Source organism: Euwallacea similis, chromosome 1 (assembly GCF_039881205.1).
Source record: "Euwallacea similis isolate ESF13 chromosome 1, ESF131.1, whole genome shotgun sequence".
Lineage (NCBI taxonomy): Eukaryota > Metazoa > Arthropoda > Insecta > Coleoptera > Curculionidae > Euwallacea > Euwallacea similis.
Genome location: NC_089609.1, coordinates 5253474 through 5281151, shown reverse-complemented (window position 1 = coordinate 5281151; position 27678 = coordinate 5253474). Strand labels below are relative to the sequence as shown.

Sequence of the window (27678 nt, the reverse complement as noted above, 5' to 3'; positions counted from 1 at the left end):
CTGAAGAACTGGAAAAATAGGCATGTAAATTTAGAAAATTTAAATAAGGATTCATGGAATCTTAAAAAAATTCAAAACATTGGAAAAATACTAATCTAGATGGTTTAATGAAATTCACCAAAACAGCTAATGATACAGGTACCAGCATATATATACCTTTTTTTTTGTTATTGTTTTATAGACCATTTTATAGACATTCCCTCATTTCTCCATATTTTGCTTCTGCGTGAAAAGTAAAGATCGGATTTCCACAATTCTCTTTTCTCAAAGTTCTATTATTCAAAACTCATGTTCAATCTAATAAACTTGTGGTAAATCGCCACATTTTTTTTTCATTTTTGTCAAATAGGCTGGGAAACTGCCACCTGCACCTAATGTTCAGAAAATTCAATTGTTTTTCAGCGCCATTGCGTAAAATGGCAACCGTTATTCAATATAAAAGCTCAAAATTCATTAATTTAATGAAAGGTTGAAAGTTATTGTTACGTTGAGAGTAATAAAGCAATTATGAATTTAAACGAAGGAGTGCTCAATAATCCAAGTAAGGGTGGTCGGCAGCGTCATTTTGGAATAGGACTAATGGGGCCACCAGCAAAACCTCCGCCCCACGCAAGAAGTGCCCCCTCTTCCAGTAAAACCTCGGAACTTCCATGGGGAAGAAGTCACGATAGGTGAATTTATCAATAAATTAACTGCTAATTTTTTATTCGATTCATCAACCGTTGGCAAAAATCCTCTCAAATAGTGCTAATAAATATCAATCACTACATTGCATAAAGCTACATCATGAAACGACTTATGAGTACAAGCATGACAATAATTAAAAACAACGACATGATTAAGTGTTAAAATTAAAAGTGCCACGACAGGCAAGTCTCCCTTAATAAATATTATTTTTAGTTTGGTTTTAAATTCGTCATCTAACAAAAGATCAACCACCTCCAGATCAACCAGCATCGATGAAGATCGCATTGTTGTTGGTAAGAAATCTTCCCATATTATCGAAACTACTCTTTATTGAGACAGTAACGTTATTATTATTATGACTGCCAAGAAGCAAAAGAATTATAAGATTAAGTGAAATATACAGGGTGTACGTTTAGCAGTCTCTCCCACTCCTTTAAGTTTATGTGATTAAAAAAAAATCAATTATGGGAATGTATATGAGGCTAATAAAGGTAAATTTTCAAATTAGTGATAACCCTACAGGGTGTCCCGAAAACGCGGGGATCATAAAGTGTAATTTTGTTTTAATGGGACCACCTGCATTTTTTCACGAAATAGAATCTTCTCGTGAGCCGGTGTTAGTTCTTAAACGTTTTTACTCTGGGATGCAGTGACTCGAAGCTATTATTGTGTTTTAAAAGAAATTTTAAACATTTGCAATGCAGAGGAATTGTTATAGGTTATAATTTTTAGAGGTTCTGTTAAACTAATATGCACATATAAACCGTTTATTTAACTGTTTTTAGGGGTATTCAATCATAAGACGATCGGAACTACCAACGCTACATTACACTCGACATTCCAACTGTTAATATTACCTTATACATTTTACACTATTACCAAACAGACATGAAATCAATTAAAGACCATAAAATAAACACAATGTTTTATTGCTTTTAATAAAATACACTTTATACCTTAATACATGAATCACACTTTTTCTACCGTTGTCAAATTTCTCCATACGCCTTCTAGGACGCAGATGCATTTAAGGAACATTTATGACCTTAACGGGGTTTTCTTTACCTTTTTCGCAACTTTAACTTCATTTTTACTGAAACTTGAAGCAGTCACAGGGACCTTGGTGGATTTCATTTTAGTTACAAGCTCGACAAAGTCAAAAAACTGGAACACCCTCTACCTAAAATATGACTTTTTTGTGTTACACAAACTCTGTAGGAATAATTATAAATGCATATCTGATGTTGCAGAAGAGTTTGTTTTCTAGCCCATTCGTTAAAAAAGTTGCCTTTTGGGAGATTGATTTTCTTTTTGTTCTTTTTCCGCTTTTTTCCAACACGCCTTGAATCAGTAATTTTTTAACCATGACGTCGACTTTTGTACTTGATTGATGTGATGAATATAACAATAATTATCAATTGTTATGCTACAAAATATAACTACAGTGCAGTAATAGACTATAATCATGTTTTAGCTATAACTGAGGGGCGAGGTCAAGCAAGATGCGAAGTGGGTATCGCAGTTGTAAATGTTACTAAGCCCGTTTTGGTTTTATGCCAGACCTCTGACTCGCAAAATTATGTTGATACCCTTACGAAACTCAACATTTTCAATCCATCAATAGTTAGTATTCAAAATACCCTAAGAACATGTCTAATGCAACTCCCTTTTACAGATAGTATTTCCTGCCACATTCGAAACTAGGAATAATCGCTTACTTTCGGAAATAAAAAAATATTTTAACAAAACAAAACTCATATTCATACCAAGAAGAGGGTTTAATAAAGAAAATGCCCTTGATAAGTTAACGAAAATTTGCATACCGAAGTCCTTATGTCAGTTGTATGTGATTAAAAATAGGTAAATTTCCTGAAAATGTTTCGAACTTGAATATGTATCATAATTTCAAATACACTAGATATTACGCATTAGCAGCAGCATCAGGACTTCTCACATACCTACAAGACAATTTGTTTATCTATTATGCCACTGATTCAATTCATATAGAATATGAAGCCTCTGAAGGCTACGCTGTCGTTGGTAAGCAGTTTCCAGCTCTTTTTACATATAAGTAAAGCTACTTGTATATAGATATCGCTACTGCAGATCGTTTAGAATTAGTTACCAGCAACCAACCAGCCCAAGCAAACAAATTTTCCACTCTCTTCGGTGTCATGAATCGATGCCTTACTAGAGCAGGAACCAGGCAGTTGCGATCTCTTCTTTTACAACCCCTATTTTCTCGTAAAAAAATTCAAAATAGATTGGATTGCCTGGAGGAATTGATAAAGAATCCCGAAATGCTCCTTCTGGTTCAAGTAAAAGATAGATAGTAAAGAACTTTCAAATTGGACATTAATTAATTATTTGCATAAGTAGGCGGTTCTTCCTAAACTGTCCAAAGTGGATCAACTTTTGTCACTGAGTACGTTAATACCTCAGGATGCTCAGAGGTAAGTCCCGAGGAGAGTTGTCGTAATCACGTTAAGTGATTGTTGAACTGGATTTAAGGAAATATAAAAAAATGCTATTTTTTAGTTGTAATAACAAGCAATTGAACTACCTCTTGCTGCTAAATAGCGTTTTAGATACAATTCGACCTTTAAGCGAGGCACTCAGAAATGCGTCTCAAGACTTCTTTATAGAATTCAAAGAAATGCTGGACCACGAAGACTTCGATGTAATAAAGAATATGATTAGGTAATGGGTGTTTTTTTTTATCTTGTTCTGTTTTATCTTTACTACATAACTTTATATTCTTTTATCAGAGAAACTATTCACGAATCTGCATACTCTGGTACTGGACAACAGGCTGAACAACAAAGAATATGGGCCATAAAGCCGGGAGTAAACGGTCTTTTAGATTTACTTAGGAAAACTTACTCAGAAAGGGTTGATGAAATGAGGGGTAATTATAACTTATGCTTTGGAATTATAAATAAAAGATAAATTCAATTGTAAATTTCATAGGTATCTGAATACAGCGTGTATAAATAATATTTTGGATATTTAGTTTGTAACAAATATATGAGAACAATGCCTCGCAAACCATTAATCTGCATTTCAAGAAATTTTGTTCATTATTCTCAAATTATACCCATTTGAATTACTACCTACTAAGAGTTCTAAATGAAAATAAGTATTTAGAATTCATCGGAAAAAACAGAACTTGCACACTTTGTTGCGCATTGAAGGGTTACTCAAGTGAATTATAAGTTTTTTTTCAGAATACGTGCACAAACTAGGACAAAAATATGATTTACCTTTAACATTGGCAAACAATAACAAGAAAGGATTTCACATTGTTATGCATCTCAAAAGAGGAAAAAAACGCATGAAAAGATCTGATTTACCACAAGAGTTTATTCAGGTTAGTTCTCTCACTTCTCCACATACTTCGAAATTACTAAAGCTCGCATTCCGTGGGTGAATTGGTAAACCCAAAGTTAACGTATAGCAAAAAATTTTAAATTATAGAATAAATATATCATCTCACCGATTTGTGCCTAAATAGAAAAGATGAAAAACGATCATAACAGTATTATATGAAATAAAAAGCTGCACAGTAGTTATATCAGATCTAGCGAAAAGATTGAGATTAAAAATATAGTTTGAGACGCTCTGTAAAAATGTTTTTCCGGAATTTGTAGGTGTTTTCTCTCTCAACCGGTTTCACAATGAAAACGGTGGAAATCGTCAATTTATCTATCAGAATAGATGATATGTTAACTGACCTTCTTTATCTCAGCAACTTGTAAGTAGATCGGTTTACATTCATTTTAATTTTGTCTTATATAGAATGCTCCGAAATTAGATTGCAGAACTTTTAACAGGCATATTAGATGACAGATAGCGTTAAACATAAAGTTGATATTTTATTAATATCAGCGAATTAAGAAAGATGCAAAACATTAAATGATGTAGATGATTATATTGGGAAAATTATGAAATTCCATTGCCTCATAATTATCAACCATTGTTTTTGACATCTTCAATGAATTCGTGGAAATTCGAGTTTTTTGTTATTAAAATTATGCTACCTAATTTCGAGACACCCTGTATAGGAAGTTTAAAATTAATAACAAAGTTTTAATTTATATTTACATTAACAAGACATTCTTTATTTAATTTTTAATCATTATTTGCATGTTCCAGAACGATACATAACATCACCCTTAATCTGAAGCAGTATTTTCCTCTCTTTTTTCGATTGATCGGATATATTTCTTATTTGGACGTTCTTCAATCGTTGGCGGAAGCCAGTGCATCTAATCGATGGGTGCGACCAAAATTCGACGAGTACACGGAAGTTGCCGGAAGTCGACATCCTATTTTGGATTTTCTATGCAAGAAACCACCCATTGCCAATCCAGTGGTGAGTACAGAATAATCAATAACGTTATAAAAATTAATTTATTAAAAGTTGGCCTTCAAATCGTGCTAACCCACTAATTAAAACAAAATTTCATTTTTTAAATTGAACATAATCATTAATTCATATTTATTATAAATAAATATTTGTTCAAAATATCCAGTGTTTTAAAAAAATAAAAAATAATCAATAATTAGCTCGTGGTTAAAAGTCGTATTATTTTCATTTCAGAGCGCTTGCAGTCATTACAATTTACACATCATCACTGGACCAAATGGAGCCGGTAAAAGCATCTTCATACGGCAAGTAATGATGCTTCAAATTATGGCTCAAGCAGGTAATTGTTGCAATATTAAAATCGATAAATAGTAGCAAAATGTTGCTTTAGGGTGTTTTGTCCCTGCGGAAAGTGCAACTTTTAGATTGGCTGATAAAATGTTCGCTAGGATATCGAATGAAGATGATATGGAAAGCAACGCGTCTACATTTATTCTCGAGGTAAGTTCATCTAAATATGAACGGAAATAAAAGCCTATAATCCCTTGTAAGTAAATCAAATATAAAGTTTGGGTTAAATAAAATCATTCTCTCCCAATTATAAAATTGAAAGTGTTAAAAATTATGTAATTAACGATTAGAAGTTTGACTGGCTAAAATAAGTGTCGCAATTACAATTGGGCAATAACGTGAAGTCATATTCACTAGTGCGGTAATGGGTGAAAACAAATCTAAGACACACTTGTCGCAAATATAGCTGAGATAGTGATATAAACGATAAGACATTTTTATCCGCACGGACATGCGCCATATTGTTACGTTGCTGATTTTCACTTTTATGTTTTTTTTTTGCAATTTAGCACTTGAATAAACAAAGAAAAAAATTAAGCGTTTCTCAGTTTAACATATTTATAGTAATTTTATTTCTAAGACAATATTTTTGTACTTATTAATGTATCACAACTTAGCTTAACCCGCATTTGGTTCTCAATACCGGGAGTACCTCCTGAAACATCTTGAGATCAAAATATAAGTTCTCCTTCACTGCCCGTTCCATGACTAACTTTTCCGAGTTATAAAACGAAGCCAACGCGGCACTTTGCGTCGCATTCAAAGCAAATATTTCCAACTTCAACCTTACAGCGTTCTTCACTAACACCTTCCTACTTTTATCCGGAAACAAATACTTCTTGACTTCTCCCAAATTAATCAAAAAATTGTCGTCGTTATATGGAGTTTTATTTATAACTAAAAATATATGGTTGGATGGTCTTATTTTAACTTTTTTCACTGCGTAGCGCAAAGGGTGGGTTGCACTAATATGTTGGGGTATTTTCACCACTTTAATAAACAACTTGTCATGAACGTTTGTCGAAATCATGGGCATGTCAGAGTCCCCCAGTATTGCCCAACTCTGATTTTTGGGCAGATTTTTTATAGCGGTTGAACCAACATCTTGATTTGCGGGTAGAATTACAGGGTCTGACTCTGTAACTGGAACTGCTGGGAAAGGGCTAGCAATTTGGTTTGTTGTAAACTGCATTTGATTGACTTGTGGTTGCATTAGAACTCCTCCGGGTAAAGAGATCATGGGTTGGGTTGATGGTAATTGGTAGGTGGGTTGTTGAATTAAGTTTCCCAGCATTGGGGTGGTAGAGACAAGTGGTACCTGTTGCTGGGGAGCGATGATTGAAGGCTGAAAATTGAAAATAATTCCGAAAAACTACATTTCACTCACTCATAAAACTAAACTTCTAGCCAAATGAACAAAAAATTCAATTTAAAGACGCAATTTGAAATTGCGAATAGAAGATTTTTCAAACACGGATTACAATGCCTTACCAATGAATAGTAAATTTAGAGAATGCTACTGAACCCTATATTTGCTAATTTTAATAAACAGGTGCCATATATAGTCTTTAAATTTGGGGTAAAAATTATCATTAAGCTGTTGATTTGATAAGAGCGGTTTATAAGTCATAAAAAACATATATCATGATTAAATCCAACTTACCGCTTGCTGAATATAAACCACGGAATTGGATATTTGGAAATTCGGCGGCGCCTGATTCACCAAATTCTGTTGTTGATCCACACCCGTGGGTGTTACGGTCATCCCCATAGGAAGCCCCATTGGGCTCATTAATACACCTCCTTGAGTTGAATTCGTTAAGAACATTGATGGGCTAATAGTAGTCGCATTGGACAAGGGATTCTGTTGAAAAATATTGTTGCCAAATAACGTCGGATTTTGTAAAAACAGTCCTGCAGTTGAGACTGTTGGAGGGGTTTGTGACACTATTGGTGAAGAACACGATGCGGCAGAGGAAACAGATGGTAGTATTGGCCGTAAAGTTACGGTGTTGCTTGGCTTTAGATCCTCAGGGTTGCACTCAGTTATTCTTGGTGCCATTTTTTTAGTTCGTTTAACACCAACACTAAGGTTCTCATCAGAATCTATGGCAAAGGATGTTGCAGGGGCCTGGGATGCTATTGATGACGAGGATGATGAGGCAGATGAAATTGAAACAAATGGTAGTATTGGCCGTAAAGTTGCGGTGTTGCTTGGATTTCGTGCTTCAGTGTTGCACACAACTGTTTTTGGTGTAATTCTTTTAGATCGTTTAATAACAGGAACCTCGTCAGAATCTATGGTTGATGATGGTACAGGGGCTTGAGACACTATTGATGACAAAGGAGATGGAACGGATGAAATTGGGGCAGACGGTAATATTCGCCGTAAAGTTGTGTTGCATGGTTTTCGAGTATCATCACTTTTTGGTTTCAATCTTTTAAATCGTTTTCGCTTATTGACTTGTACACTAGGTTCCTCATCAGAATCTATGGTAATAATATCTTCTTCCAATGTTTCACCTTTAGGATGCTGTATTAAGGTATCATCTGTCTTTGCAGCAGATTCCGATTTAGGTTCCATATTAATCAGTTTAAAACCATCAAATAAATCTTCCACATGATCGTTTTCTGTTTCTGGTTCTTTCATCAAAACCTTTTCATTTTCTTCGCTTCTTATTATAGCCCTTTTATTACGTGTCGTTTGAGCTTCACTGCTGTTAGTTGTACGAAATCGTGCTTTTACGCTAAGTAGTTTTGTTAAATCAGCAGATGATGGCAAATTTCTGCAAAGTAAATTTATTTAACTGTGCGACGCTCATCAAGTTTTCGGACTTTGCTCACCGAAAAATTCTATAAATCTTTGTGGCGGGAATTCCTTCCACAAGATTGCTCATCTTCACTACAGGTGGATGAAGCTCCGTTCCCCCCCGATCATAGAAACTTTTGGGAAAGTTCACTATGCGACAGAGGATCTTCAAACGAACCAGAGACCAATAATCGATATCTTCGCGATGAATGTTCTTCACAGCCTTGCAATCAAATAAAAATAAGGGCACCACCAAACCCATACCATCAATATCTATTGAAACAAAGATATTCTCCGACTGAAATATTACTGATCCAAATTTATGTACCTACGAATGGAATTGGAGTTTTGCGGCCTTTGACTTGTAGATACCCATATCGTCTACAAGAAACCTTTTTATCGACTAAAGCCATATCCCGGAAGGTGGTCAGAATGTTTTTCAGTTCTATGGCGTCATCTTTCTTGATTAAGAACGTATTTGATGGAACGTAAGGGTATTTGGAGAAATAGCTGTCACAGTGAATGGTGTTTATTTCATTTAAAAGATTCAATTCTGCCGTACTAACAGAGAATTTCAGCGGAAATTGCGATGGGCCTGCGGGACATGCCAAGAAGAACACCGCTTCATTTACCACCTGAAAATAATAGCATTGCTTGGATTCATTTTTAACTCTAATCTCTAGAACACTTACGGACAAAAGGTTCTTGTAGAGAGTCTTCTTGAGCATGCCCACTTCCGCTAAAATCTCACCTGAAGGGCGGATTATGAAAGGAACGGCGATTCTGTCTATTTCTTCCCAGCAAAACTTTCCTGTGTATTCATCAGATGACATTTTTGGATTTGATCCCATCTAAGAAACAATAATACTCCCAAAATCCATTTAAATTGGTTTGTTAGAAAATTAATAAATGTACCTTAAAATTTACATCAGCTCTTACGAAAAAATCTTTCGTCGCTGATGATGGATCTGCAGTAAATGGAGATATTAAGGTTCAGGTCCGGATAGTCTGCAAATGGATTATTGTAAGCGGTCTCTAGAGGATGCTAATTTTAAACCTTGTTGGCGGACTTTTTCCGCTGTTGGAGGTGGTTTTAACATATCTGGATCCGGTAAAAAGTTGGTTTTCGTGAGTTTTAAAGCTGCCTATGATTCTGAATACCTATAAAATTGCCTCATTTACTTTTATTAATACGCTTTTTTAGCGACATTCTACAGTTGAAATATTTTGTCTCAAGTCAAGTCTCTTTTTGTTACCACTCCACATAAACCAATCTCTTGGCCTTTTTCTACCTGGGTTTCTGAGAACTAAGAATTCGTTAAGGTTTTTTACCACTCATGTTTTGCCTGAAATAATAAATATTAGGATTTACGACTTTCTTTAGATGAACTTTAAGTCGTGGATGGGTAACCGTAAAGTTTTTTAAGGTCAATAAAATATTGTCCGAGGAGTCGTCAAGGAAGGTCTACGAAATATAAATAAATAGAATATCTTCGCTTCGTGCTTACTCGATATAAGAAAAAGGCGTGTATTAACAGGGAATCGAATGTTTAGACTTTTTATAAAAGTTGTAGGCTATCCGGTAAAAACTGTATGCGGATGTCGTTTTTCTTTGTAGCAGGACAGCAGCAGTAAACACGGAACCAGTTTGCTACATAAACTATTTTCGAAAACCACTTCGTTACCGAAATGGAAGGTGTCAGCGGTTGAAAATTAAAGAAAAAAATATTTGACTAAAGATTTTTAGAATCTTGATTTCTACGCATACTAACTTGACGTTAAAGTTAACGATAAGTTAATAATTTGGTCCTCAGATGCCATAAGGTTTAACATAGAAATTTTACAGACCCTCGTAAACCAATACTTCTCGATAATTTACGGAATAACTATATATAGAATTACCCAACAAGGGCGAAAAATGATACTCTACCGCACGCTGAGCTCAGGCAGTATGCCACCGCAATCGAGTGCGGTAGACACATTTGTACTTGATAGGTGCAATCCTACAAGCGTATGTGTATGAACTTCATTGCCTTCTATAAGTTCAATTACATATTAGAGTATGCTAAAGTCTTTACGCACACAAGCGGAGGAAAATTTTTACCGTCTGTTAATGTTAAACATCCACAAAAAATTTTAGCACTGACACATGCCGCTTTAAACTGCGTGAGATACAACTTGTTACCGCACACATGCGATAAAGTGCTGCTTTCAGGTTGCAAACGCGTACAGTAAAACCACCGTTTTTACGTCGATCCTATTAATAACACAACCTAAACATCGCAGATCGCAAACTGTCAGCTACAACAGGTCATGTGCGCGTGCTTTACACATGTGTGTGGAAAGTACACTTTTCATCCGCTAATCCGGGAGTGATAATATTGTCTGTTTGTAGGGAACAATATCCAACGGTTGCGGTAGTAACATTGTAATGTTTCTTCCGTAACATTGATATTATTAGTAAATACTTTAAAATGAATGGAAATCTTGCCCTATATAGCAATAACACCGTGGGCAAAAGCTGCAATTAAAACAAAATGCTTCGAGTCCATACCAGAAATAAACTTTGCCCCTTCCTAATTCTAGCTCAACGTGGCAACGTAACAGAACTTCAGTAACAAAACTCAAACTAAACTTTGAGGTTATGATTTACTGAATTTACTAAGAGAAATTGTTATGATTTGAACATTTTACCACTTAATATAATATTGAATACTTACATTATATTGTCACTGTAATACAGAAAATATTACTTTTTCTTAAAATCATTTCTTAATAGTTATTCTCAGTTAACCCGAAATAACTATCCACAAAAAAAGGTTAAACAGGAACCATTAGATTAAAACTTCTAGTTCCTCCCATGTTGATGAAACTCCTTTAGAGGTTGCCGGTTCTTACTTTACACACAACTTATTTCTTCCTTTTGTTGCATGCCTTGTCAATTTGTCCCTACTTCATTCATTTTTATGGTAAATTGATTCAAGTTTTTTTTATACTAATTTGAGATTTATAACGGAATATTACTAGTAACTAAGTTAAGAAAAATGGTAGAAAAAAATACGGAAGAAAAAAAGAGCAGTGTGACAAGTGGCAACAGTGCAGTTGCAGTTTCTGGGCGGTCAATATAATTTGGCATACCCAGCCAACGCTGCCAAGTTTCTATGCAGTTTTCCGTAGCCGTAGATAGGAAGCAATTCCAGGGATACAGTAAAGCATGAATTGGATTGCATATAATTATAGGGCTATTTGTTGTTAATCGGGGTGGATCCATTGCGCTTCACAAACGCATTTATAGAATGAGAGATGCGGCAACAATTTGTAGTTCAATAGGACAATGATCTGAAACATCCATTACGCCTTGTTGAAAAAGGTTTTACGAGCACAATATCCAGGTTCTACAATGGCCGACGCAATCACCAGATCTAAATCCCATTAACAACAGAGATCGAGCGTCGGATTTGTATCACGATGTTACCAAACAATCTGCTGCTTCAATCAAGGATGTTAATTAGATTATTATATCGTTAATAAGGCATGATAATAGTGGTCATCCAATAAATATTGTTTTAATAATGGACTTAGGAGAAAATAAAACTCTTTCCAGAAAAATCTTCTGTTTTTTCTTGTACCAATATTTTTTCCTTCAACATTTTTTAAATTTCATTTTTGTAATTTCTGAAAAATCAAAAAAATACAAAACTATTCATTATTAAACAAACTAGTACGTATATCGTTAAAGATTTGCCCTAGATATTGTACATGGATAACAAAATGTCATTGAACATATTAAACACTTAATAACTAATTTCACTATATACGTAATACTGATTTTTATTTTTTTATATTTATCCAGGAACTCTGTTCACTGACTTATTTGTAAAGTTATTATTGCATTAGTTGCATAATTAATGTGTACAAAATCTTTGGTATCGATTATTACCTAAAGTCACGCAATATGTAAAGTAATGAGAACGGTAACCATTTTCCGCGAAATTCAATTTACCATGCGCAGGGAACCTATCCCCTAGGAACCAGCGAGACTCTCGCTGTGCTATAAAGTATTGTGGATTCCATAAACCGAGGGAGAAGTTCAATCTGTCCTGGTCCGGAAGCTCACCAAAAATGATAAGAGTGGACGAAGCATGGATATTTAGACTGAACCAAGATCCTCTAGGGCTTATGAAATAAAAAAAAGAAAATAAAGAATTCAGCCCACAATACATCAATATCACAGCGATAACAATGGCCCCTCTAGTTCCTATGCAGTAAGGATCTATAAAATGTTATCCGTTATCGTCACTTTACCATAACCAACTTCACAAACTTAAGTAAACTATAATCAACATCTTGAAGCAAGTACTAATACAAAAACCTCTTGCGCTGCTTATTTTTTGCATTAAAGCAAATAACTTAGACGTTAAGTATAATATCACAAAAACAATTTTTAGTTTTTGGTAACGGTACACTTTTTGATTAAGTTAGCATGTTGTAGTTTATGTACAACTTCGTCAAACTCAATAAATAAGTCCCGGTAACTATTCGAACGAAGCATTTCATCATACTTCACCAACTCATTCCACTGAGCTTTCTGCTGAGTGTTCAAACGATATACAGTTTTAAACGTTCGCAAATTCAATTTATTCATAACGTTCCTAGGCGCACGAGCCTCGAGATCGCTGTAACTAACTAAGAAACTACTAGTGACCACATTCGACAAGGAAATTCCCCAAAGTACGAGATCGTACATAATTTCGCACCTCCTGGTAACATAAGGGTAGTCCATATTTGAGTGTTCCATCACTTCCAAAGGTACGTTATTGCCGGTATCAGTTTGTTGTATTTGGTGGCAAATAACAGTCCCACTTTGCATTAAATTGGACCTTTGATTGAATTGTTGGCATAAATCACGAAGGATAAATACCACCTGACTATGCAGATGCCACCTCTCCACAAGTGGTACTCTAAAGAACGTGAAGAAATCCCAAGCTACTTCATCGACATTCTTCATTACGCAATTGATGTTTTGATTGAAATAAACCCTCACGTTGTAATGCAATAAATTTCTGTTAAATGAACTGATGGGAGCGGAGATCGATTGACTTGGTTGGAAGTTGATTGGATAATAATTTGTTAGGTAAGGTGAAGGAGCCTGACTCGATATTTTCATTGATTGAGAAGATACATGCTGCCTACCCCAGTGAGTCTGATTGATCTGAAAAGGGCTCTGGATACGATTATAGTTCTGAGACGAACTTTGAACAGGACTAGTTACATTTCCGGTTCCAGCAGCCCCATGCATGCGCGGACTGAGCATCTGAAATTCCGGACTTTTTGCAGCTCTCGGTGAGGCATAAGGAACGTTGGTGATTACATCCTGAGGCTGTATCGCACGACCGACTAGCAAGTTGCTCGTCATGTTACGGACATTTTCCTGAGCATATGGGGAGTTAGTGATATTTCTATTTTGAAGCAACGGATATGCATTAACCGTAGATACCGAACATCCATGTCTTCTGATAGCTTTTAATGCATCTGGGAGCCTTTCTACAGCTACTTCACTTGCAGCAACTTGGGGATGAAAAGGCCCTGCATAAACCGACAATTGTTCTGTTCGACTTGTTTCAAACGTCGCTTGTGCTGTCTCTTTCTCATTTACTGTACATGGGGTAATAATTGCACCTCCAGGTAGAACCTGAGCTGAACCACGGCCAGACTCACGAGTAGTAGGACGTTTCGCTGTTGTGAAAAAGTCAGGAGTAGGGATAGAGTGAGCTCTTTTATTCGCTGTTGTTTGTTCTAATCCCCAATCTCTCACACGTTTCTTTACTAAATTCACAGGTGAAGGTGTTAGTAAACCTGGGCTCAGAGGAGCCCCATGTAAGGCGGCAATATTAACTTCGGGCGATAAAATATCTTGACGATTGAAGTCTTCGGGCCAATGCAACGTTACTGTCTCTCCTGGGAGTAAAGCCATTAAGCAATCTACATCCGCTACCTTCAACGATGAGTAATCATAAAGCTCTTTACGAATGGCTTGGGAGATGCAGCAGAATTTCAAATACCGCATTTTCCATTTATCTTTAAGATCCATCAGTGTTGAGTTTAAACAGTCATATTGTCCATCAAAGTAGAACAAAGGCGTCAATCTCTGGCCTTCACTATGGACAAACGGAACTGAAGTCCCTCCGGATATTTGTAAAAACCCGAATAACTCGTTTTGGACTTTCTGGAAACGCACCAGTGCGTAGCACGTCTGAAAGAACTCCAGACATACTTTGAAGTCCCCCAACGATATCATATTTTCTTCAGGCTGGAAACAATATTTCGCCCCGACTAATTTGCCTTCGCAATGTTCGCGGTTGATAACATTAAATGAATGAGCCTCTCGAACAGTCATTCCTACCAAATCTTCCTGAACGAGATCCGTTAGAGTTTTGCTGTTCAGATACCTGAAAACGTCCGGAAGCAATTTCCGAATGAAACTACTGAATGCTACGAAGTTCCCAGAATCTCTTATAATGTACGGTAGAGGTTCTTGGCCCTGGATTTCCTCCCAGCCGAAGTTGGCGGTTGTGATTTCTTCCAGTATTTCTGGCGGTGGAGGTGCAGGAGTTTTATCTGTTACGCACGCAATGTTTTCTGTTGTATCCAACATCTGAAACAAGGAGATTATAAAAAAATCATACAGTGTCTGGGTAGAAATGTGAATTCAAAGTAAAAAACAAAATTAAGCCCTCTAAGTGAGTAAGCCACATTGTCACAAAAAAAGTCGAAAATGTTTTTGCATCACCCGGTATAAGTAAATGCGTGGAAACATAATTTTTGAAACCTACTTCCATCTTTATCGCTATATATTTTTTTTCACATTGCGGTAGGAGTTATAGTGAACAAAAGAACCAAAAATACATTGAAAGCTTGATATAATAGGGCTCCTGTTTCACTTATACTGGTACCTGCTTACAAAAAACGTGGAATTCCAAAAAAAAAACATTTCAACGGTACTTTCACTTATTGAAGTTATTTATCCTAAATACGACCTTTGCTCTTAAACGACTACGAATTCACAAAAAATACTTTAAAAGCTGATACTGATACGCTCATTTTTTTTCAATCATTTCATTAATAGGAAAACGTTGGGTTTGTCACCCTTCAAAATAATCAAATTTAAGATTTCACGTTGAAAATAGTTTCAAAAGCAAAAACGAAGCTATACCAGTTTTTTGGCAGCCCAGCTCCGGTTTCAACATTAGAAGCAAACGAGCTACTTAACAACGTTCAACAATGCAACACACTAAAAATAACCACGCATACAAATACTAATATAAATAATAATAATAATATACAATAATAACTAATATATATACTAATACTAATATACAAATACTAATGTGAAAGAAATAGCCCTTACCTCCATAAAATACCAGCATTAAAACCAATTTTCACTGTAAAACTACGTGCTATTTTACATGAGCATTCCAGGAAATAGCGATAAAGGTCTAAACCCGTACCGAACACATCACTCGACCTCCACTAATCAATCCAGCCGGTACCACAACTACACTACGCAAAAATATATACAACTTACTACAATTACAAATACGAAAGAAATAGACCGTCCGTGTACGTTTCTACAAACCACAGTTTTTCCTTCTCAATGTAATTCTAAAGTGTTGATCAGGAACGTGACTTAACGACGTTCAGGGAATAAATGTGTCCGGGGAAAAAAAGTGGGGAGAAGTACAAAAAAGAAACAGCAGGTAGTCTTTAATGGCGCGACATATAAGTTGGCCAGATGACCAAAATTTATGTACGTAGGTGGTCGAACACTTGGCACACCAACAATGGAACCAACACTTTTCAACTTGTTGGATTATGAAGATGTTTAAGATTAGGCTTTTTAGCTTTTATGCAAAAGCAGGTACAGTGTAGTCATTAATTAATCACTTAAGTAGGAAATTATAATTAGAAATACAGCCACTCCGTTAGTGGCAATTGATTATTATAGAGAGATAAATAATGAATTTGAGCATAAATAGGCACACAAAAAAGGATATAATTGAAGAAATGAAGGAAAAAATTTCATTTATTTTTGATATCTGAGTTAAAGTCAACATATGGAGTGAATAAATAAATAATTTACCAATTTTTGGACGATGACTCTAAAATCCTTTGTGTCGATTCGCTTGCAAATTTCTATTTTCTAATTTTATTACTTACCGTACCTACTTCTGCACAGATGCTAAAAATCCCAAATTTAATTGTTTTTCCCAGAAAATAAATCTCATATTTGGTTAATAGAGGTATGTACTAAAAATATATATTTTTATGTGTCTAGATCATTTAAAACTATTTTTTATTTTTAGAAATCATCATTGGTACCGAGACAGATAGAAAAATTAACCCATGAAATTAACGAACTGTTCATACGTAATGGCAGCCACAGTTGTCTAATTAGCTGAAGTGATTCAAATAATAAAATATATATAACTAACGATAGCAGCAAAACCGTATTTATATTATTTACTTCCAACTTCCTGTTAGTCGACGCAAACTATTTACAAATAAAAAGACAATATTGGTTAGTGATATAATGTTTGTAAACAAAATAACGCTGCTTACTTGAATTTGAGATCTCGCCAAAATATATAATATGTATATATTATAAACAATATCTTTTAACTCTGTTATTCATAAAAGCACATTTTAATCGGATTCAAGACCAGCAAACCGAACTAAGGATACCATTGTTAATTTAGCCGACTCGTCAAATATCAATTTAGCACTCGTACTAACACGACGAAAGAATAAGTAATAAACGAAGCCCGAGATTATATTTCTCATATAAGAACTTTGCCTTTAAATTTTAAGAATTTTCGAAAAATAGGGCTTCTCAGACATATCCTTGAAAATGTATGTTATTTACTTATTATCGGCTTAACACCGTTAACAATGTGACGTAATGCTCTTGAACGTTTCTGAGAATTTGCCTTTTTTGGTAAACATTAACACCCCGATAAAGGAATAAAGATAATCGAGAGTTTGATAGCTTAAAAATTTTTAGTCGTAACACCAGTGTTTATTGCATTAATTACAACTCCAATGCGAAATACAACCCAATACGCATGTAAGATTTCGGTGTGGTTATGAGAATATAAAACAATGCAAGTTTTGAGGCACTTCTTTACTTCTCAAGAACCAAGGCCAGAATGCATCCCGATACACACTTCTCATCCACCCCCGAGTGCGTCCCCCTTTTTTTAAGAGCATTGATAAGCCACATTCCAGGCTTTTTCCCACGATTACCTAACCCATCATCAATTTTTCTCTTGCCTATGTTAAAGGAACTCATAAACAACCCTCTGTCGTTTTCTCACGCTTATCTTAGAAGTAATTTACGGTTAACTCCCATATCATTTTCACATGGTATTACTTAATAGTCTTAACATAAACAGGGAATGCTCACATGTATTAATAAACAATTTTATCCACGGTTCTAAGAACATGTTATTTTACCTGCATCCACAAACACGTGTTAGTCCCTTCCAAGACCTATTAATCCCTACCTTTCAAGAAATGCTATCGAGCGTGAATGATGATGAGCACATCATTCACATTCTGCAACATCTGTTTTTTAGAGTGCACACACCGTTAGAAATAAGCAAATAATTCTGAAATCCATCGCAAGTATGTCTCCTTCCGGAATAGACCTAATAAAGTTCCCATATGCATCACGGAAGCCAGAGGATATAGTAGGCCTTAAATTTCAAGTTCTTGGAAGCCTTCAATTTGCAGTATCAGCGCGATAACGCGACAACGATCGTGAAAAATCAGAATATTATAAATTTTGTTCAGAATTATTTAATGATTTAAGACCTAGTCTGTCAGAAATTCTGAAAATTAGTTAAATGTAAACCAATGAGACCCTAGAAGTAAACCAGGAGGCAAGAAAGCTCTCGGAAAATTAACAAAATCGATTTATTTGCGGCTTGTTTATACACTGTAATTTAATCATTTAATTTCTTTAATAATATTATTTTTTTAATTATTAAAGAAACCTAATTTGAAAAATTCGAGCTGCGTGTATTCGCCGTCGACGCAATTGGACAGGTATTGATCGGAATTGCGGCTATTAGCTGCAATTGAAAAGCATTTGCCGTCGTGCGAAACCTTTCAGTGTTCCTTTAAGAGAAGTGAGGTCAATGTGGGTGGCCAGCCGATACCGTGTTACATACCATGGTAGAGATTACATAGAGACGTACATAAAGACATATTATGAATATCCTACATCTGCTGTTGATTACGTAAAGACTTCCGACTGCCATGAATTTAAATAGGGATTTTTTTATACACTTATGGCAAATTTGTCCACTCATAAGGTATTCGATAAACTAGAAATCAGTGAAGAAACTATCTCTGGGTAGCTATCTACCTACAGAGGTGTGAGAAAACACATCGCATCATTAACACAACAATAAAAAAACAACCTTTTTTAAGTGATAAATATTATTCCAATAATCTTAGTTTTATTTTTTTCCTTTTGATGTTTTGCGCCTTTTTAAGCACTGCTTAATTCAAATTTTCAGATGACAGAAATCAATTATATCTTAGCAACGATGACCAACAATTCCCTCATTATTATTGATGAACTCTGTAGGTGAGTATATCTGATTCATAGCAATATCTTTGCATAACTTATGATTTTCGGGATAATTTAATACATAATTATTTTGAATTGAGATTGACAAAATGACGTTACACATGAACATAAATACAATGATATATATCTTCCTATCTACCCAACATCATCAATATTCCTTACATCAAAACTCATTCCAGCTTCAGGTGTTGTGACATTTCGTGCCTTTTCTTCTTATTTTGGAGGCTGTAGATTCATTAAAATAAATGAGATGGAAATTATACAACTGAATAGGTAGTTACAGTAATATTACGTGCTAGCACTTCGGTGGTATTACTCCAACATAACAATGATTTTTAGTAATTTTCCTATTTTTGCTGCTCTTCTCAGAGCAACAGCTACTGAAGAAGGAACCGCCATAGCAATGTCTGTCTGCGACACCTTAGCAAGAACAAAGGCCTTCTGTTTCATCACGACCCATTACGTATTGTTGACCAGAATGGCCGACTTGTTTTTCAATATTAAAGTGTAAGTAAGCTAAGATTATTAGAAAATGTGTTGATTGAAATTACCCACAAAGATTTTCAACATTGATACATGTGTAATGTGCCGGGTTCGAAAAACTATACGCGAGTCAAAAATATAACACTTTATTAACTTCTCGATGATACAAGAGCAGAAGCGAGGCGTAAAGACCCTTTTATGTAAGTGTCTGTGAAGATGAGTCGTGAAGGTTTCTGCTGGACTTGAGCTTGGCTGCTTGACTGACTGACTTCCTGTGTAGACGTACCCAATTTATATATATGATATCTACATGGACTTTACCAAAGTACATTAATAAGGGTAGTTTGAACCCTGAACAGTACTGAGACTTCGAGTCTCAGCTAATTACAATTTGATGGGTTAGTTATATCAGACGAAGGAATTTGTGTTTCTACGTAAACATACATTCTAATTAAGTTCTAATATTGTCCTTAGGTTTCCATGAGAAAATAATATAAGTGACAATGTAAGAGGTCAATACATATATAATACAATAATACATATGCGTAACCTGGGGTGCTTTACACATGCTATTTTATTTTGCGTGCGGTAATATCTGTTTACCTAACAAGTACGAACAGTGAAACTTCCGAATAAAACCGAAAATCGAAATAGAATGCAGAAGTTACAATACTTAATCTAAAATCGTAGAAGGTAAATTCATCCTACGACCACTCCTTGCACTATTCGCAACGGATAATCTTCGTTCATAGTATTGCTTCCGAATTTCACAGTCACTAACGAAGACTAATTAATCTTAAAGTACTCTGCTTTCGTTAACATTCCCCGGTTTGACAGAATCACATACATACATAAACTATGGTCAAATCCGGGCCTTTCTACCATTTCCATGGCCAACGATGGTTCTACCATTGATCACGACACGTCAGTAGCGCCTTTTTCTGGCAGCTTAACTATCTTTATTGGGAAGATTGCTTTTCTTTTACGCTAAAGGTTTTTTTGCAAGAACCGTGTTTTCTTAGCTGGCAGTTACAAACCATTCCCTCTGGAGATCCAAGAAACCCGAAATCTATGAAACTGGATTTCCGGTTCAGCCTAATGCCAGGAGCCACCACTTTGAGAGGTTACGGCATCTACATGGTCAGGAACATTTGGCCCAAAGAAGTCATGGAAATCGTTGACGAGTTGCAGATGCAGTTTAAGAAACATTCACTGGTAACTTACTTCGTTCCATTTTATTTTGCACAAAGTTTAATATTTTACCAAATTTACGAATAATTGCCATCCAATGATTTTCAGTTTAAAGCTGAAGTTCAGGGAAATGAAAAAATTGATTTTTCCTTAAAAAGTCTGTACCTATCTGTTTTATTAAATATGTGAGATCCTCATAGGCGCCAGATCATAACTTTTCTTTTTGCAATGTTTCGTCCTGGAAATGGACTCCTAAACAGGGAGACTTAAAGTTATTAGTTTTAACAAATAGACTAGATCGTCAATTCAGATGTCACCCCGAACACTCTGGGTATCTCGGTAAATTCCAAAAATGTGTTGGAAATCCATTTATTCAAGAAAAAATCATACCTCATCTACTTTGGAATATCCCTAGATTTTTTCACATTCACATAGAATAAATATCCGCATTCGGGTTGATATTTATTCTGTAAACTTCGACAGAAAAGAATTTAAGGCAGGAAAAACCGACAAAAGAAAAGATTTGACATCATATTGTGTAGTATGCATAGAATTGAGTATTTCTTACTACTTCAAGTATCTTGCATGTCGAGTATCTACTACACTAACAAAGCATCTATTGCACTTAACTGAAGCAAACGCTTCCTTGATGCATTAGATGCTTCATAGATATGCACAGTAGATCTGGCTATAGGACCCAGCCCTACCCCGTATATCCAGAAAAGTACAGTTGAGGTACGACCTGGATTGCAAAATCGATAAATTGAAAAGGCAGAACAGGCTGACCATATCGAATTTGAATGCGTATCTCAGAAACTACAATAGCGAAATGCGAACATTAGAGGAAGACTTTACCCAGTATTCTCAAAATATGCTGCAAGAGTGGACGAAAATTAATGTAAGTACCATTTTGTTATATTTAATGCTTGATTTATTGATTTTATTGCATATTATTGGTTTTAATTTGCCCTTCTTGGTTTGGATCAAATCAAAAATGAAGAGGTATGTAGGTATCCATGAACGGCTAGCAAGACCTTCAAATTTGACAGCGTTGAACATTTTCCATGTAGAAACCTTAATCTATGAACCTCAACCGAATTATATTGAGGAAGTTTTAGAATAGATAAATTGATACCTTTTATGACGATGTATAGAATCAATCATTGATAATGATGAATTATGAATAATGATGAAGTGAGGCATCAGCTAGCAATCATTGATTCATCGTTATTTCAAGTTATGTCGGGCATTTCGTAACCCTAATTTGACAGTTATAAACTATATGTAAGATTTCGGTATCGTTATGGAAAGAAAAAAAATAAAACAAAACAAGTTTTGAGGTACTCCTTTACTTGTTAAGGACCACGGCCGGAATGCCCCCCGATACACACTTCTCATCCACCCCCGAGTGCGTCCCCTTTTTTTTTAAGAGCATTGATAAGCCACATTCCAGGCTTTTTCCGACGATTACCTAACCTATTATCAATTTTTCTCTTGCCTGTGTTAAAGGAACTCATAAACAACCCTCTATCGTTTTCTCACACTTATCTTAGAAGTAATTTACGGCTAACCCCCATGTCATTCTCACATGGTATTACTTGATAGTCTTAACATAAGCGAGGAATGCTCACATATATGTTTCCTTTGAGAACTTGAGTTCGGTCAAAAATGTCGTTGCAATTAAAAAGTATTTATGATGATTTGGTTTTTGATTAGGTACATGATATGTGCCAGCAGGTATCAATTTGAACCTACATGCACGAATGAAAAAATTATGTTATCATCGTATTAAAATATTAACCTGAAAATAATGAAAACATTGTTGTCTTTTTTTTTTGAATGGTCAGCGAAACAGTAAAAGCTAAACTCATGTGCTGATAAAATTTCCAGTAATTAAACATCAGCATTAAAGATTTTTTGCCTACGTTTGTGTTTATTGACTCAACATGCATTTCCAAACAATTCGTTATTCAGGTATTTAGTAAATATTCTTAATATTATTTTTAGAGTCTAAGTTGCAGGTAATCATAAAAATGTAGGCCAAATTTCGTAACAATGAAATAAAGATCTAGAAATATTGACAAGAAAATATATCAGCTGAAATAACATTGGAATAACAATCATGAATACGTGTTCAAAAAATAATAATGATCGACTATCTATTTTAATACGATCTATTTTACCTGATGAAAAACAATTCATCAGAATAAATAGTGGCTTAAAGAGTTCTCTCAGACGAAGTCATTATAGCTATTAATAATTCCTCAAACGATCGTAAACTTGATAACCTCTAGTTCCAGGATGCGACACCTAAAGGTATGGACCATTCGATATTCTTCAATGCCTCACCTGCTTTGAGCGTTCCCGTGGAAAACTCTTCTCATGCCTACTTAGAAGACATCCAATTCAATTCCCAGGACAATACTGATCCTATATTCATAATCCCTAATTCTAACCAGCATAGTCAAGATGTGAGTTATTTAAAATCATTTCAACCATTTTTTGTATCCTCCACAAAACAGGTTTCGATAAATTCCTCTGGAGTGCAATCTAAAATATCGAAACCAGAAATGTTCCCACGACAAGAGAATCTTCATCAATCTGATTTGAACGTTTATTCAGCTGAGGCACATAAGCTTCAACCTGAAGTGGATTTGAGTTATAACCCCAGCAAGTGTAGTTTTACTTTTACGGAAGAGGCATTAAATCTCACCTCAACCACGAGGCATCCTGGATTTTTAAATATGCAAGGTGTAATTAAAGAGGAAAATTTGTCTCAGCTATCCTTTGGAGCTTTCTCTCAGAGAGTGGAAAATTGCTCAGCTTTTTCCAATCAGTTCCAAATAATTGAATCATCATTCACCAGAAATTTTGCTCCTCCTTTGCAAAGGGAACACAGAAAAACTTCAACCCCAGTAACCTTTATACCTTCAAATCAAGACAGGTCCAAGTTCAGTTTTACAATAGATCAAAAAGATTTGGAGAATTTGGACGTAGCATCAGTGGTTGAGGACTTGACATTTTTAGCTGAGGAAATCGAGGAAGACGGCAAGTTAGGGGCAAATAGAGTTCAAGTTTTATTGAATTTTTGTTGTTTCTCTTTAGAGTTCATGAATGAGGAAAATAAATGCTGCTCAAAAAACGATATTGTATTATCAGCTGGGAATATAAAGAATTATAAAAGCGATAGACGAATAATGTTTCCGAACGTTGTAGTTAAAAGAGGCGCCAGTTGGAGTAGTTCGGAAGAAGATGTTAGGCATTCTTTGAATGGTAGCAATAACACATTTATGATACAGGGTGTCACGGATTTTTTGGCACAGTGAAAATTTTACTTAAATCTACAGGGAGATATTTTTCCTGGAATTAGCTCAAATAACGTGTGGTTAGCGGATTGGCCTTTTTTCTTATCTTTTAACCATATTAGTTCAGATAACACGTTTCTATATTTATGTTACTTCTTAAAATCTAGAAAACCCTGTATGCATACGGTGTATTTTTTAACATCAACCATATGGATTCCTATACAACATATTGTTGGTATTTCTAATCTTATGATTCTTGTTAAAAAATACCCCGACTTCGCCATGAGAAAAATATTATCATATTCATTATAGATGGTGAGAAAGTTGCTATACCTGTAGTGAAAATATTGACTGAAGAAAAAATTGTTCTTGAAGATAACAATGCTGCAACTATTGATGAATGTGATGTTGATTCCAATGCAAAAATAACTGATTCTCAAAATTCTGTACTTAATGAAGAGAAAGAAACAGACGTTCTTTGTCAGGATAAGAAACTTATTTTATCCCTCGACAATGACAAGCTTGCATGTGAGCAAGAAGTCGATTTGTCAGTAAATAAGAAAGAAATCAGAGCCAGTAGTAGCTCTGACAATGTATACGAGACAGCTACATCTAATGCAAGTGGGTTGAGCTACTCTCCTCTGGTATCGGAAAATGTTGAATTGAAAGATGAACAAGGTAAATCAAAATAAACAATATGTGACGTTCCATTTTTATAGAAAAATTGTTCACCTCTTATCTCGAATAACATATCGTTATATTTCATAAATTGCAGCTAAATTGGCTACACAACTAAAATCAACTTTAAAGACACAGTTCCCAAATTTTGATGAAAGTACGGAAAAAATACTAGATCGCAATATCCACGAACTATCCGGAACTGAAACTGAAGAAATCCAAAAACACTCATTACAAGATAAATCAGTAGAAGTTATCTTGAAACAAACAGGAGAAAAATCAAAAGATGAAACAAATGAGAATCCTAATGTTGTCATTATTTCCGATGTGGTTATAAGGGAGAGCAAAGTTTTAGAAAATAGTACTAAAAAAGATGAGATTTACGGCCCAAACTCAATCAATACTGACAAAATCGAGTTGAGTTTTTCAACGCAACCTGCCATCAACAGAGAAAGAAACAAGTATAGTATTGAGGAGTATAAAAGTATTCTTGAGGAGATGTGGGAGAATCACAGAAGAGACAAAATTGCTAACGATGAAGGCGTTACATTTAAACCTGTATTAGTTGAAGAAGAACAAACCAATGCGTCTCAAATCAGGTATTTTTAACTATAAATGGTATAAATGTCTGTCGCTTCAGTTTTTGCATAATAAGCCATATTTTAGCTCTAAAAATGAGACAGAAGTTGTGATGATATGCCCAGGGGAAACTATGTCAACAAATAAGCTTCAAGGTAGTATTGTTCATGTGGTATTTAACACTATGGTATCTGTGGATCAACATGATCATGAGAGTGTTACAGACCATGGAACTATCACCAACATATCGAATGAAGCACAAAGCATGAAAAATGAGACTCTAGGGATTTCTGAAGTCTTAAAAATGAGGAATTTGGAAGGCGATATGAGGAGTACCACTTTCAGCGGAAATAAATCTCCAAATGGGGCAGCCACAGGTGATTTCAGTATTCTTTACTAACTTGTAATTATTAACAAATAATAAATTATGCAGCAATCACTATTACTGTCTCGGAAGCCTCAAAGCTACACAATCTAGACAATGACAAGTCGTCATCTACTACTACCACTGCAAAAGAAAATGATGAAGAATCTAGGTCTTCATCAGCTAAAGAAAGTTCAGGAAGTATTACGAAGGGGTGTAAAAGGAAAGTTACTAAGAAATTTAAAGCTCCCTTAAAGAAACCTAAAAAGTCGTTCCTGGTTGAAGCTTGTGAAAGGGTAGTTAAAGAGCAGAGTGTGAGGAAATCAAGTCATGAATTTTCACCAAGAAATGTATCCAGTGATGAGTCAAAATCGTTTATTGCAAGTGGTAGGACTGTTAAATAAAATAGATTTTTGAGATTTTTTTTGTAGGTACATATAATTATTGTTTATTTCGGTCAATTCTGAAAATCACAATTGTTGATTGTTTAAATCAAAACTAATGCATAAGAAAATCTACTTTCCAGCTATTCAAAAATCAGAACCAATCTATCCTTTCAAGAATTTAACACAAAAAGCCATAAGGCAAAAGTTCTTCGAACAAAATAAAAAGTTATTCGACTTTGATAAAAATCAGTCTGCGGATTTTGCCAAAATATGGGAAGATCGATTAAGTAGATCTGGGCGACCTACTCCGAGACAAATCCAGCAAACGAAGTGCTTGGCCACGATTCGGAAAAATATTGATGGAGTAGAAGTAACTATGTGATTACATTTTCTTCTAAAGCCTTATGGTATATTTCTGTACCCAAAAAGGTGATTCATACTGAAGATAACGAATCGAAAAAATTGTACGAGACGCGGTCAAAACTATTTTCTTCATCCAATTCCGGAATGAATATGAACATATTTAGCGACAAAAATGCCGATGTTTTCGAGCAATTCATAAGATCGGACAATAAGGATTATCGTTCCTTTAACTTTGATTTCGGAGGCGGACAAAAACAAAACGATAGTGGAAATCTATTTAATTTCAAACAGGTTTATAGTGTAAATGTGCAAAAAAAACGCAAGAAAAACCCCTGTTAATTTAGGTTCAAACAGCAGCTTCCGAATATACACATAACAGCCATAGTTGGACGTTTATGAGGAAGCGTTCCGAAGAATTTAACTTACCCAGTCAATATAACATCTTTAGGTTTCCTCCAATGAATAACCTGGCAATCAGCGATTTTTCCTTAATTCCTGAGGGATTTTACAAGAGAAATAAAGGCGACGCTGCCAATTTATTGAAGAGATATCTATAAGTTTTTTTTGTTTATTTTGGATCAGTTCAAATAAGTCTTATTTTGTCTTTATTATACTTCTTTTCTAAGAAGCTAATTGTTCTTTTATTTCTTTGATAAAAAGAATAAAATAATTAAAAATATAGAAATTATATCCACGGAGGCATTCCAACCAACAAACAATCGAATTTCACGAGAAACTGTCTGCTTCCCTTTTTACTTGTGATTTCGGATCAAAACACGTTAAAATTAATTATATGATTTCAAAATTATAACGTCTTTTGATCCAAAATCACATGTCAAAGGAAAGCCGATAGAATTTGAATAGAACGACTAATGTTACGAAAAACAATACCAACGGGTAAAGTCATCATTTCGGTATTCTATTGTGAAGCGTTTTTTGAAAGTAATTTACTCAATGCTTTTCAACCTTTTCTTCAGCCTGCCAGATGTCGGAAGCAGTAGAAAAAAAATTTTTCACTCGTAAAGCTAGTTAAGTTATGACTCTAAACTTCCTTTAAGCCAAAAATTTGAACAGCACTCTTTCGTGTGTATTTCACAAAAGGACAGGAATACGTGTCTTGTGAAATAAGATTGCTAGGATAAGATATTGCTTAAGTACAAAACATGAATTACCATTGCAAAAAATTTGTCATTTCCACATAAAGACATAAACCCATGATGCATCACCACGAGCAAGAGTTTCAACAATATTTAAACATTAATTACCGATTCAAAGACCGCGATGTTTCAACGTGCGGCCACCCACCCCTGTCCCAACTCAACCACTATTTGCTTCGAATGTGCAAATATTTATTACCGATTCAAAAAGCGCAATCACTATGTGTTTCAGATATTAAAATATTAATTAGTGTTTCAATTTACATTGAATTTTACGATTAATAAAATATTTTAACATT

General features: G+C 35.0%; 3 protein-coding genes across 7 annotated transcripts; 1 reads left to right on the top strand and 2 right to left on the bottom strand.

Moving 5' to 3' along the window:
• Nucleotides 1-508: 508 nt before the first annotated feature.
• On the top strand, nt 509-26779 carry LOC136410216 (uncharacterized). The gene is made up of 26 exons (XM_066392302.1): nt 509-671; nt 901-980; nt 2162-2310; nt 2363-2547; nt 2606-2727; nt 2779-3005; nt 3067-3140; nt 3226-3387; nt 3456-3595; nt 3915-4057; nt 4338-4441; nt 4843-5062; nt 5291-5396; nt 5448-5557; nt 18800-18870; nt 19243-19380; nt 20379-20571; nt 21242-21445; nt 22848-23820; nt 24165-24530; nt 24628-25129; nt 25197-25486; nt 25543-25860; nt 26000-26229; nt 26289-26513; nt 26567-26779. Exons 1-26 carry the CDS (start codon nt 580-582, stop codon nt 26777-26779), a joined length of 5637 nt encoding a protein of 1878 aa, XP_066248399.1. The 5' UTR covers nt 509-579.
• Nucleotides 5948-11047, bottom strand: LOC136419841 (uncharacterized). 5 transcript variants are annotated; one of them, XM_066406434.1, is made up of 7 exons: nt 10937-11047; nt 9132-9377; nt 8909-9067; nt 8545-8851; nt 8252-8489; nt 7071-8193; nt 5948-6752 (listed from the first exon to the last, which is right to left on the bottom strand). In XM_066406434.1, the coding sequence occupies exons 3-7, from the start codon at nt 9065-9067 to the stop codon at nt 6021-6023; spliced, it is 2559 nt and encodes an 852-aa protein (XP_066262531.1). In that variant the 5' UTR covers nt 9132-9377; nt 10937-11047; the 3' UTR covers nt 5948-6020. The 5 variants fall into 5 exon arrangements, with proteins under 5 accessions (XP_066262531.1, XP_066262523.1, XP_066262537.1 ...); XM_066406426.1 differs by having other exon boundaries at nt 9132-9562; nt 10937-10999; XM_066406440.1 differs by lacking the exon at nt 10937-11047 and having other exon boundaries at nt 9132-9224; nt 9274-9328.
• LOC136419904 (uncharacterized) lies at nt 12639-15752 on the bottom strand. Its single transcript, XM_066406504.1, has 2 exons — nt 15625-15752; nt 12639-14871 (listed from the first exon to the last, which is right to left on the bottom strand). The coding sequence occupies exons 1-2, from the start codon at nt 15628-15630 to the stop codon at nt 12661-12663; spliced, it is 2217 nt and encodes a 738-aa protein (XP_066262601.1). The 5' UTR covers nt 15631-15752; the 3' UTR covers nt 12639-12660.
• Nucleotides 26780-27678: the final 899 nt, after the last annotated feature.

Bases quoted from the DNA above. Each gene is read 5' to 3' on its own strand.
- LOC136410216 (XM_066392302.1), top strand. From the start codon at position 580: ATGGGGCCACCAGCAAAACCTCCGCCCCACGCAAGAAGTGCCCCCTCT. The intron at 3,596-3,914 runs GTAATTATAACT...GTTTTTTTTCAG, and splicing joins AAGGGTTGATGAAATGAGGG to AATACGTGCACAAACTAGGA. The intron at 25,130-25,196 runs GTATTTTTAACT...GCCATATTTTAG, and splicing joins ACCAATGCGTCTCAAATCAG to CTCTAAAAATGAGACAGAAG.
- LOC136419841 (XM_066406434.1), bottom strand. From the start codon at position 9,067: ATGGGATCAAATCCAAAAATGTCATCTGATGAATACACAGGAAAGTTT. The intron at 8,852-8,908 runs GTAAGTGTTCTA...TATTATTTTCAG, and splicing joins TCTACAAGAACCTTTTGTCC to GTGGTAAATGAAGCGGTGTT. The intron at 6,753-7,070 runs GTAAGTTGGATT...TTCAATTTTCAG, and splicing joins TGGTTTATATTCAGCAAGCG to CCTTCAATCATCGCTCCCCA.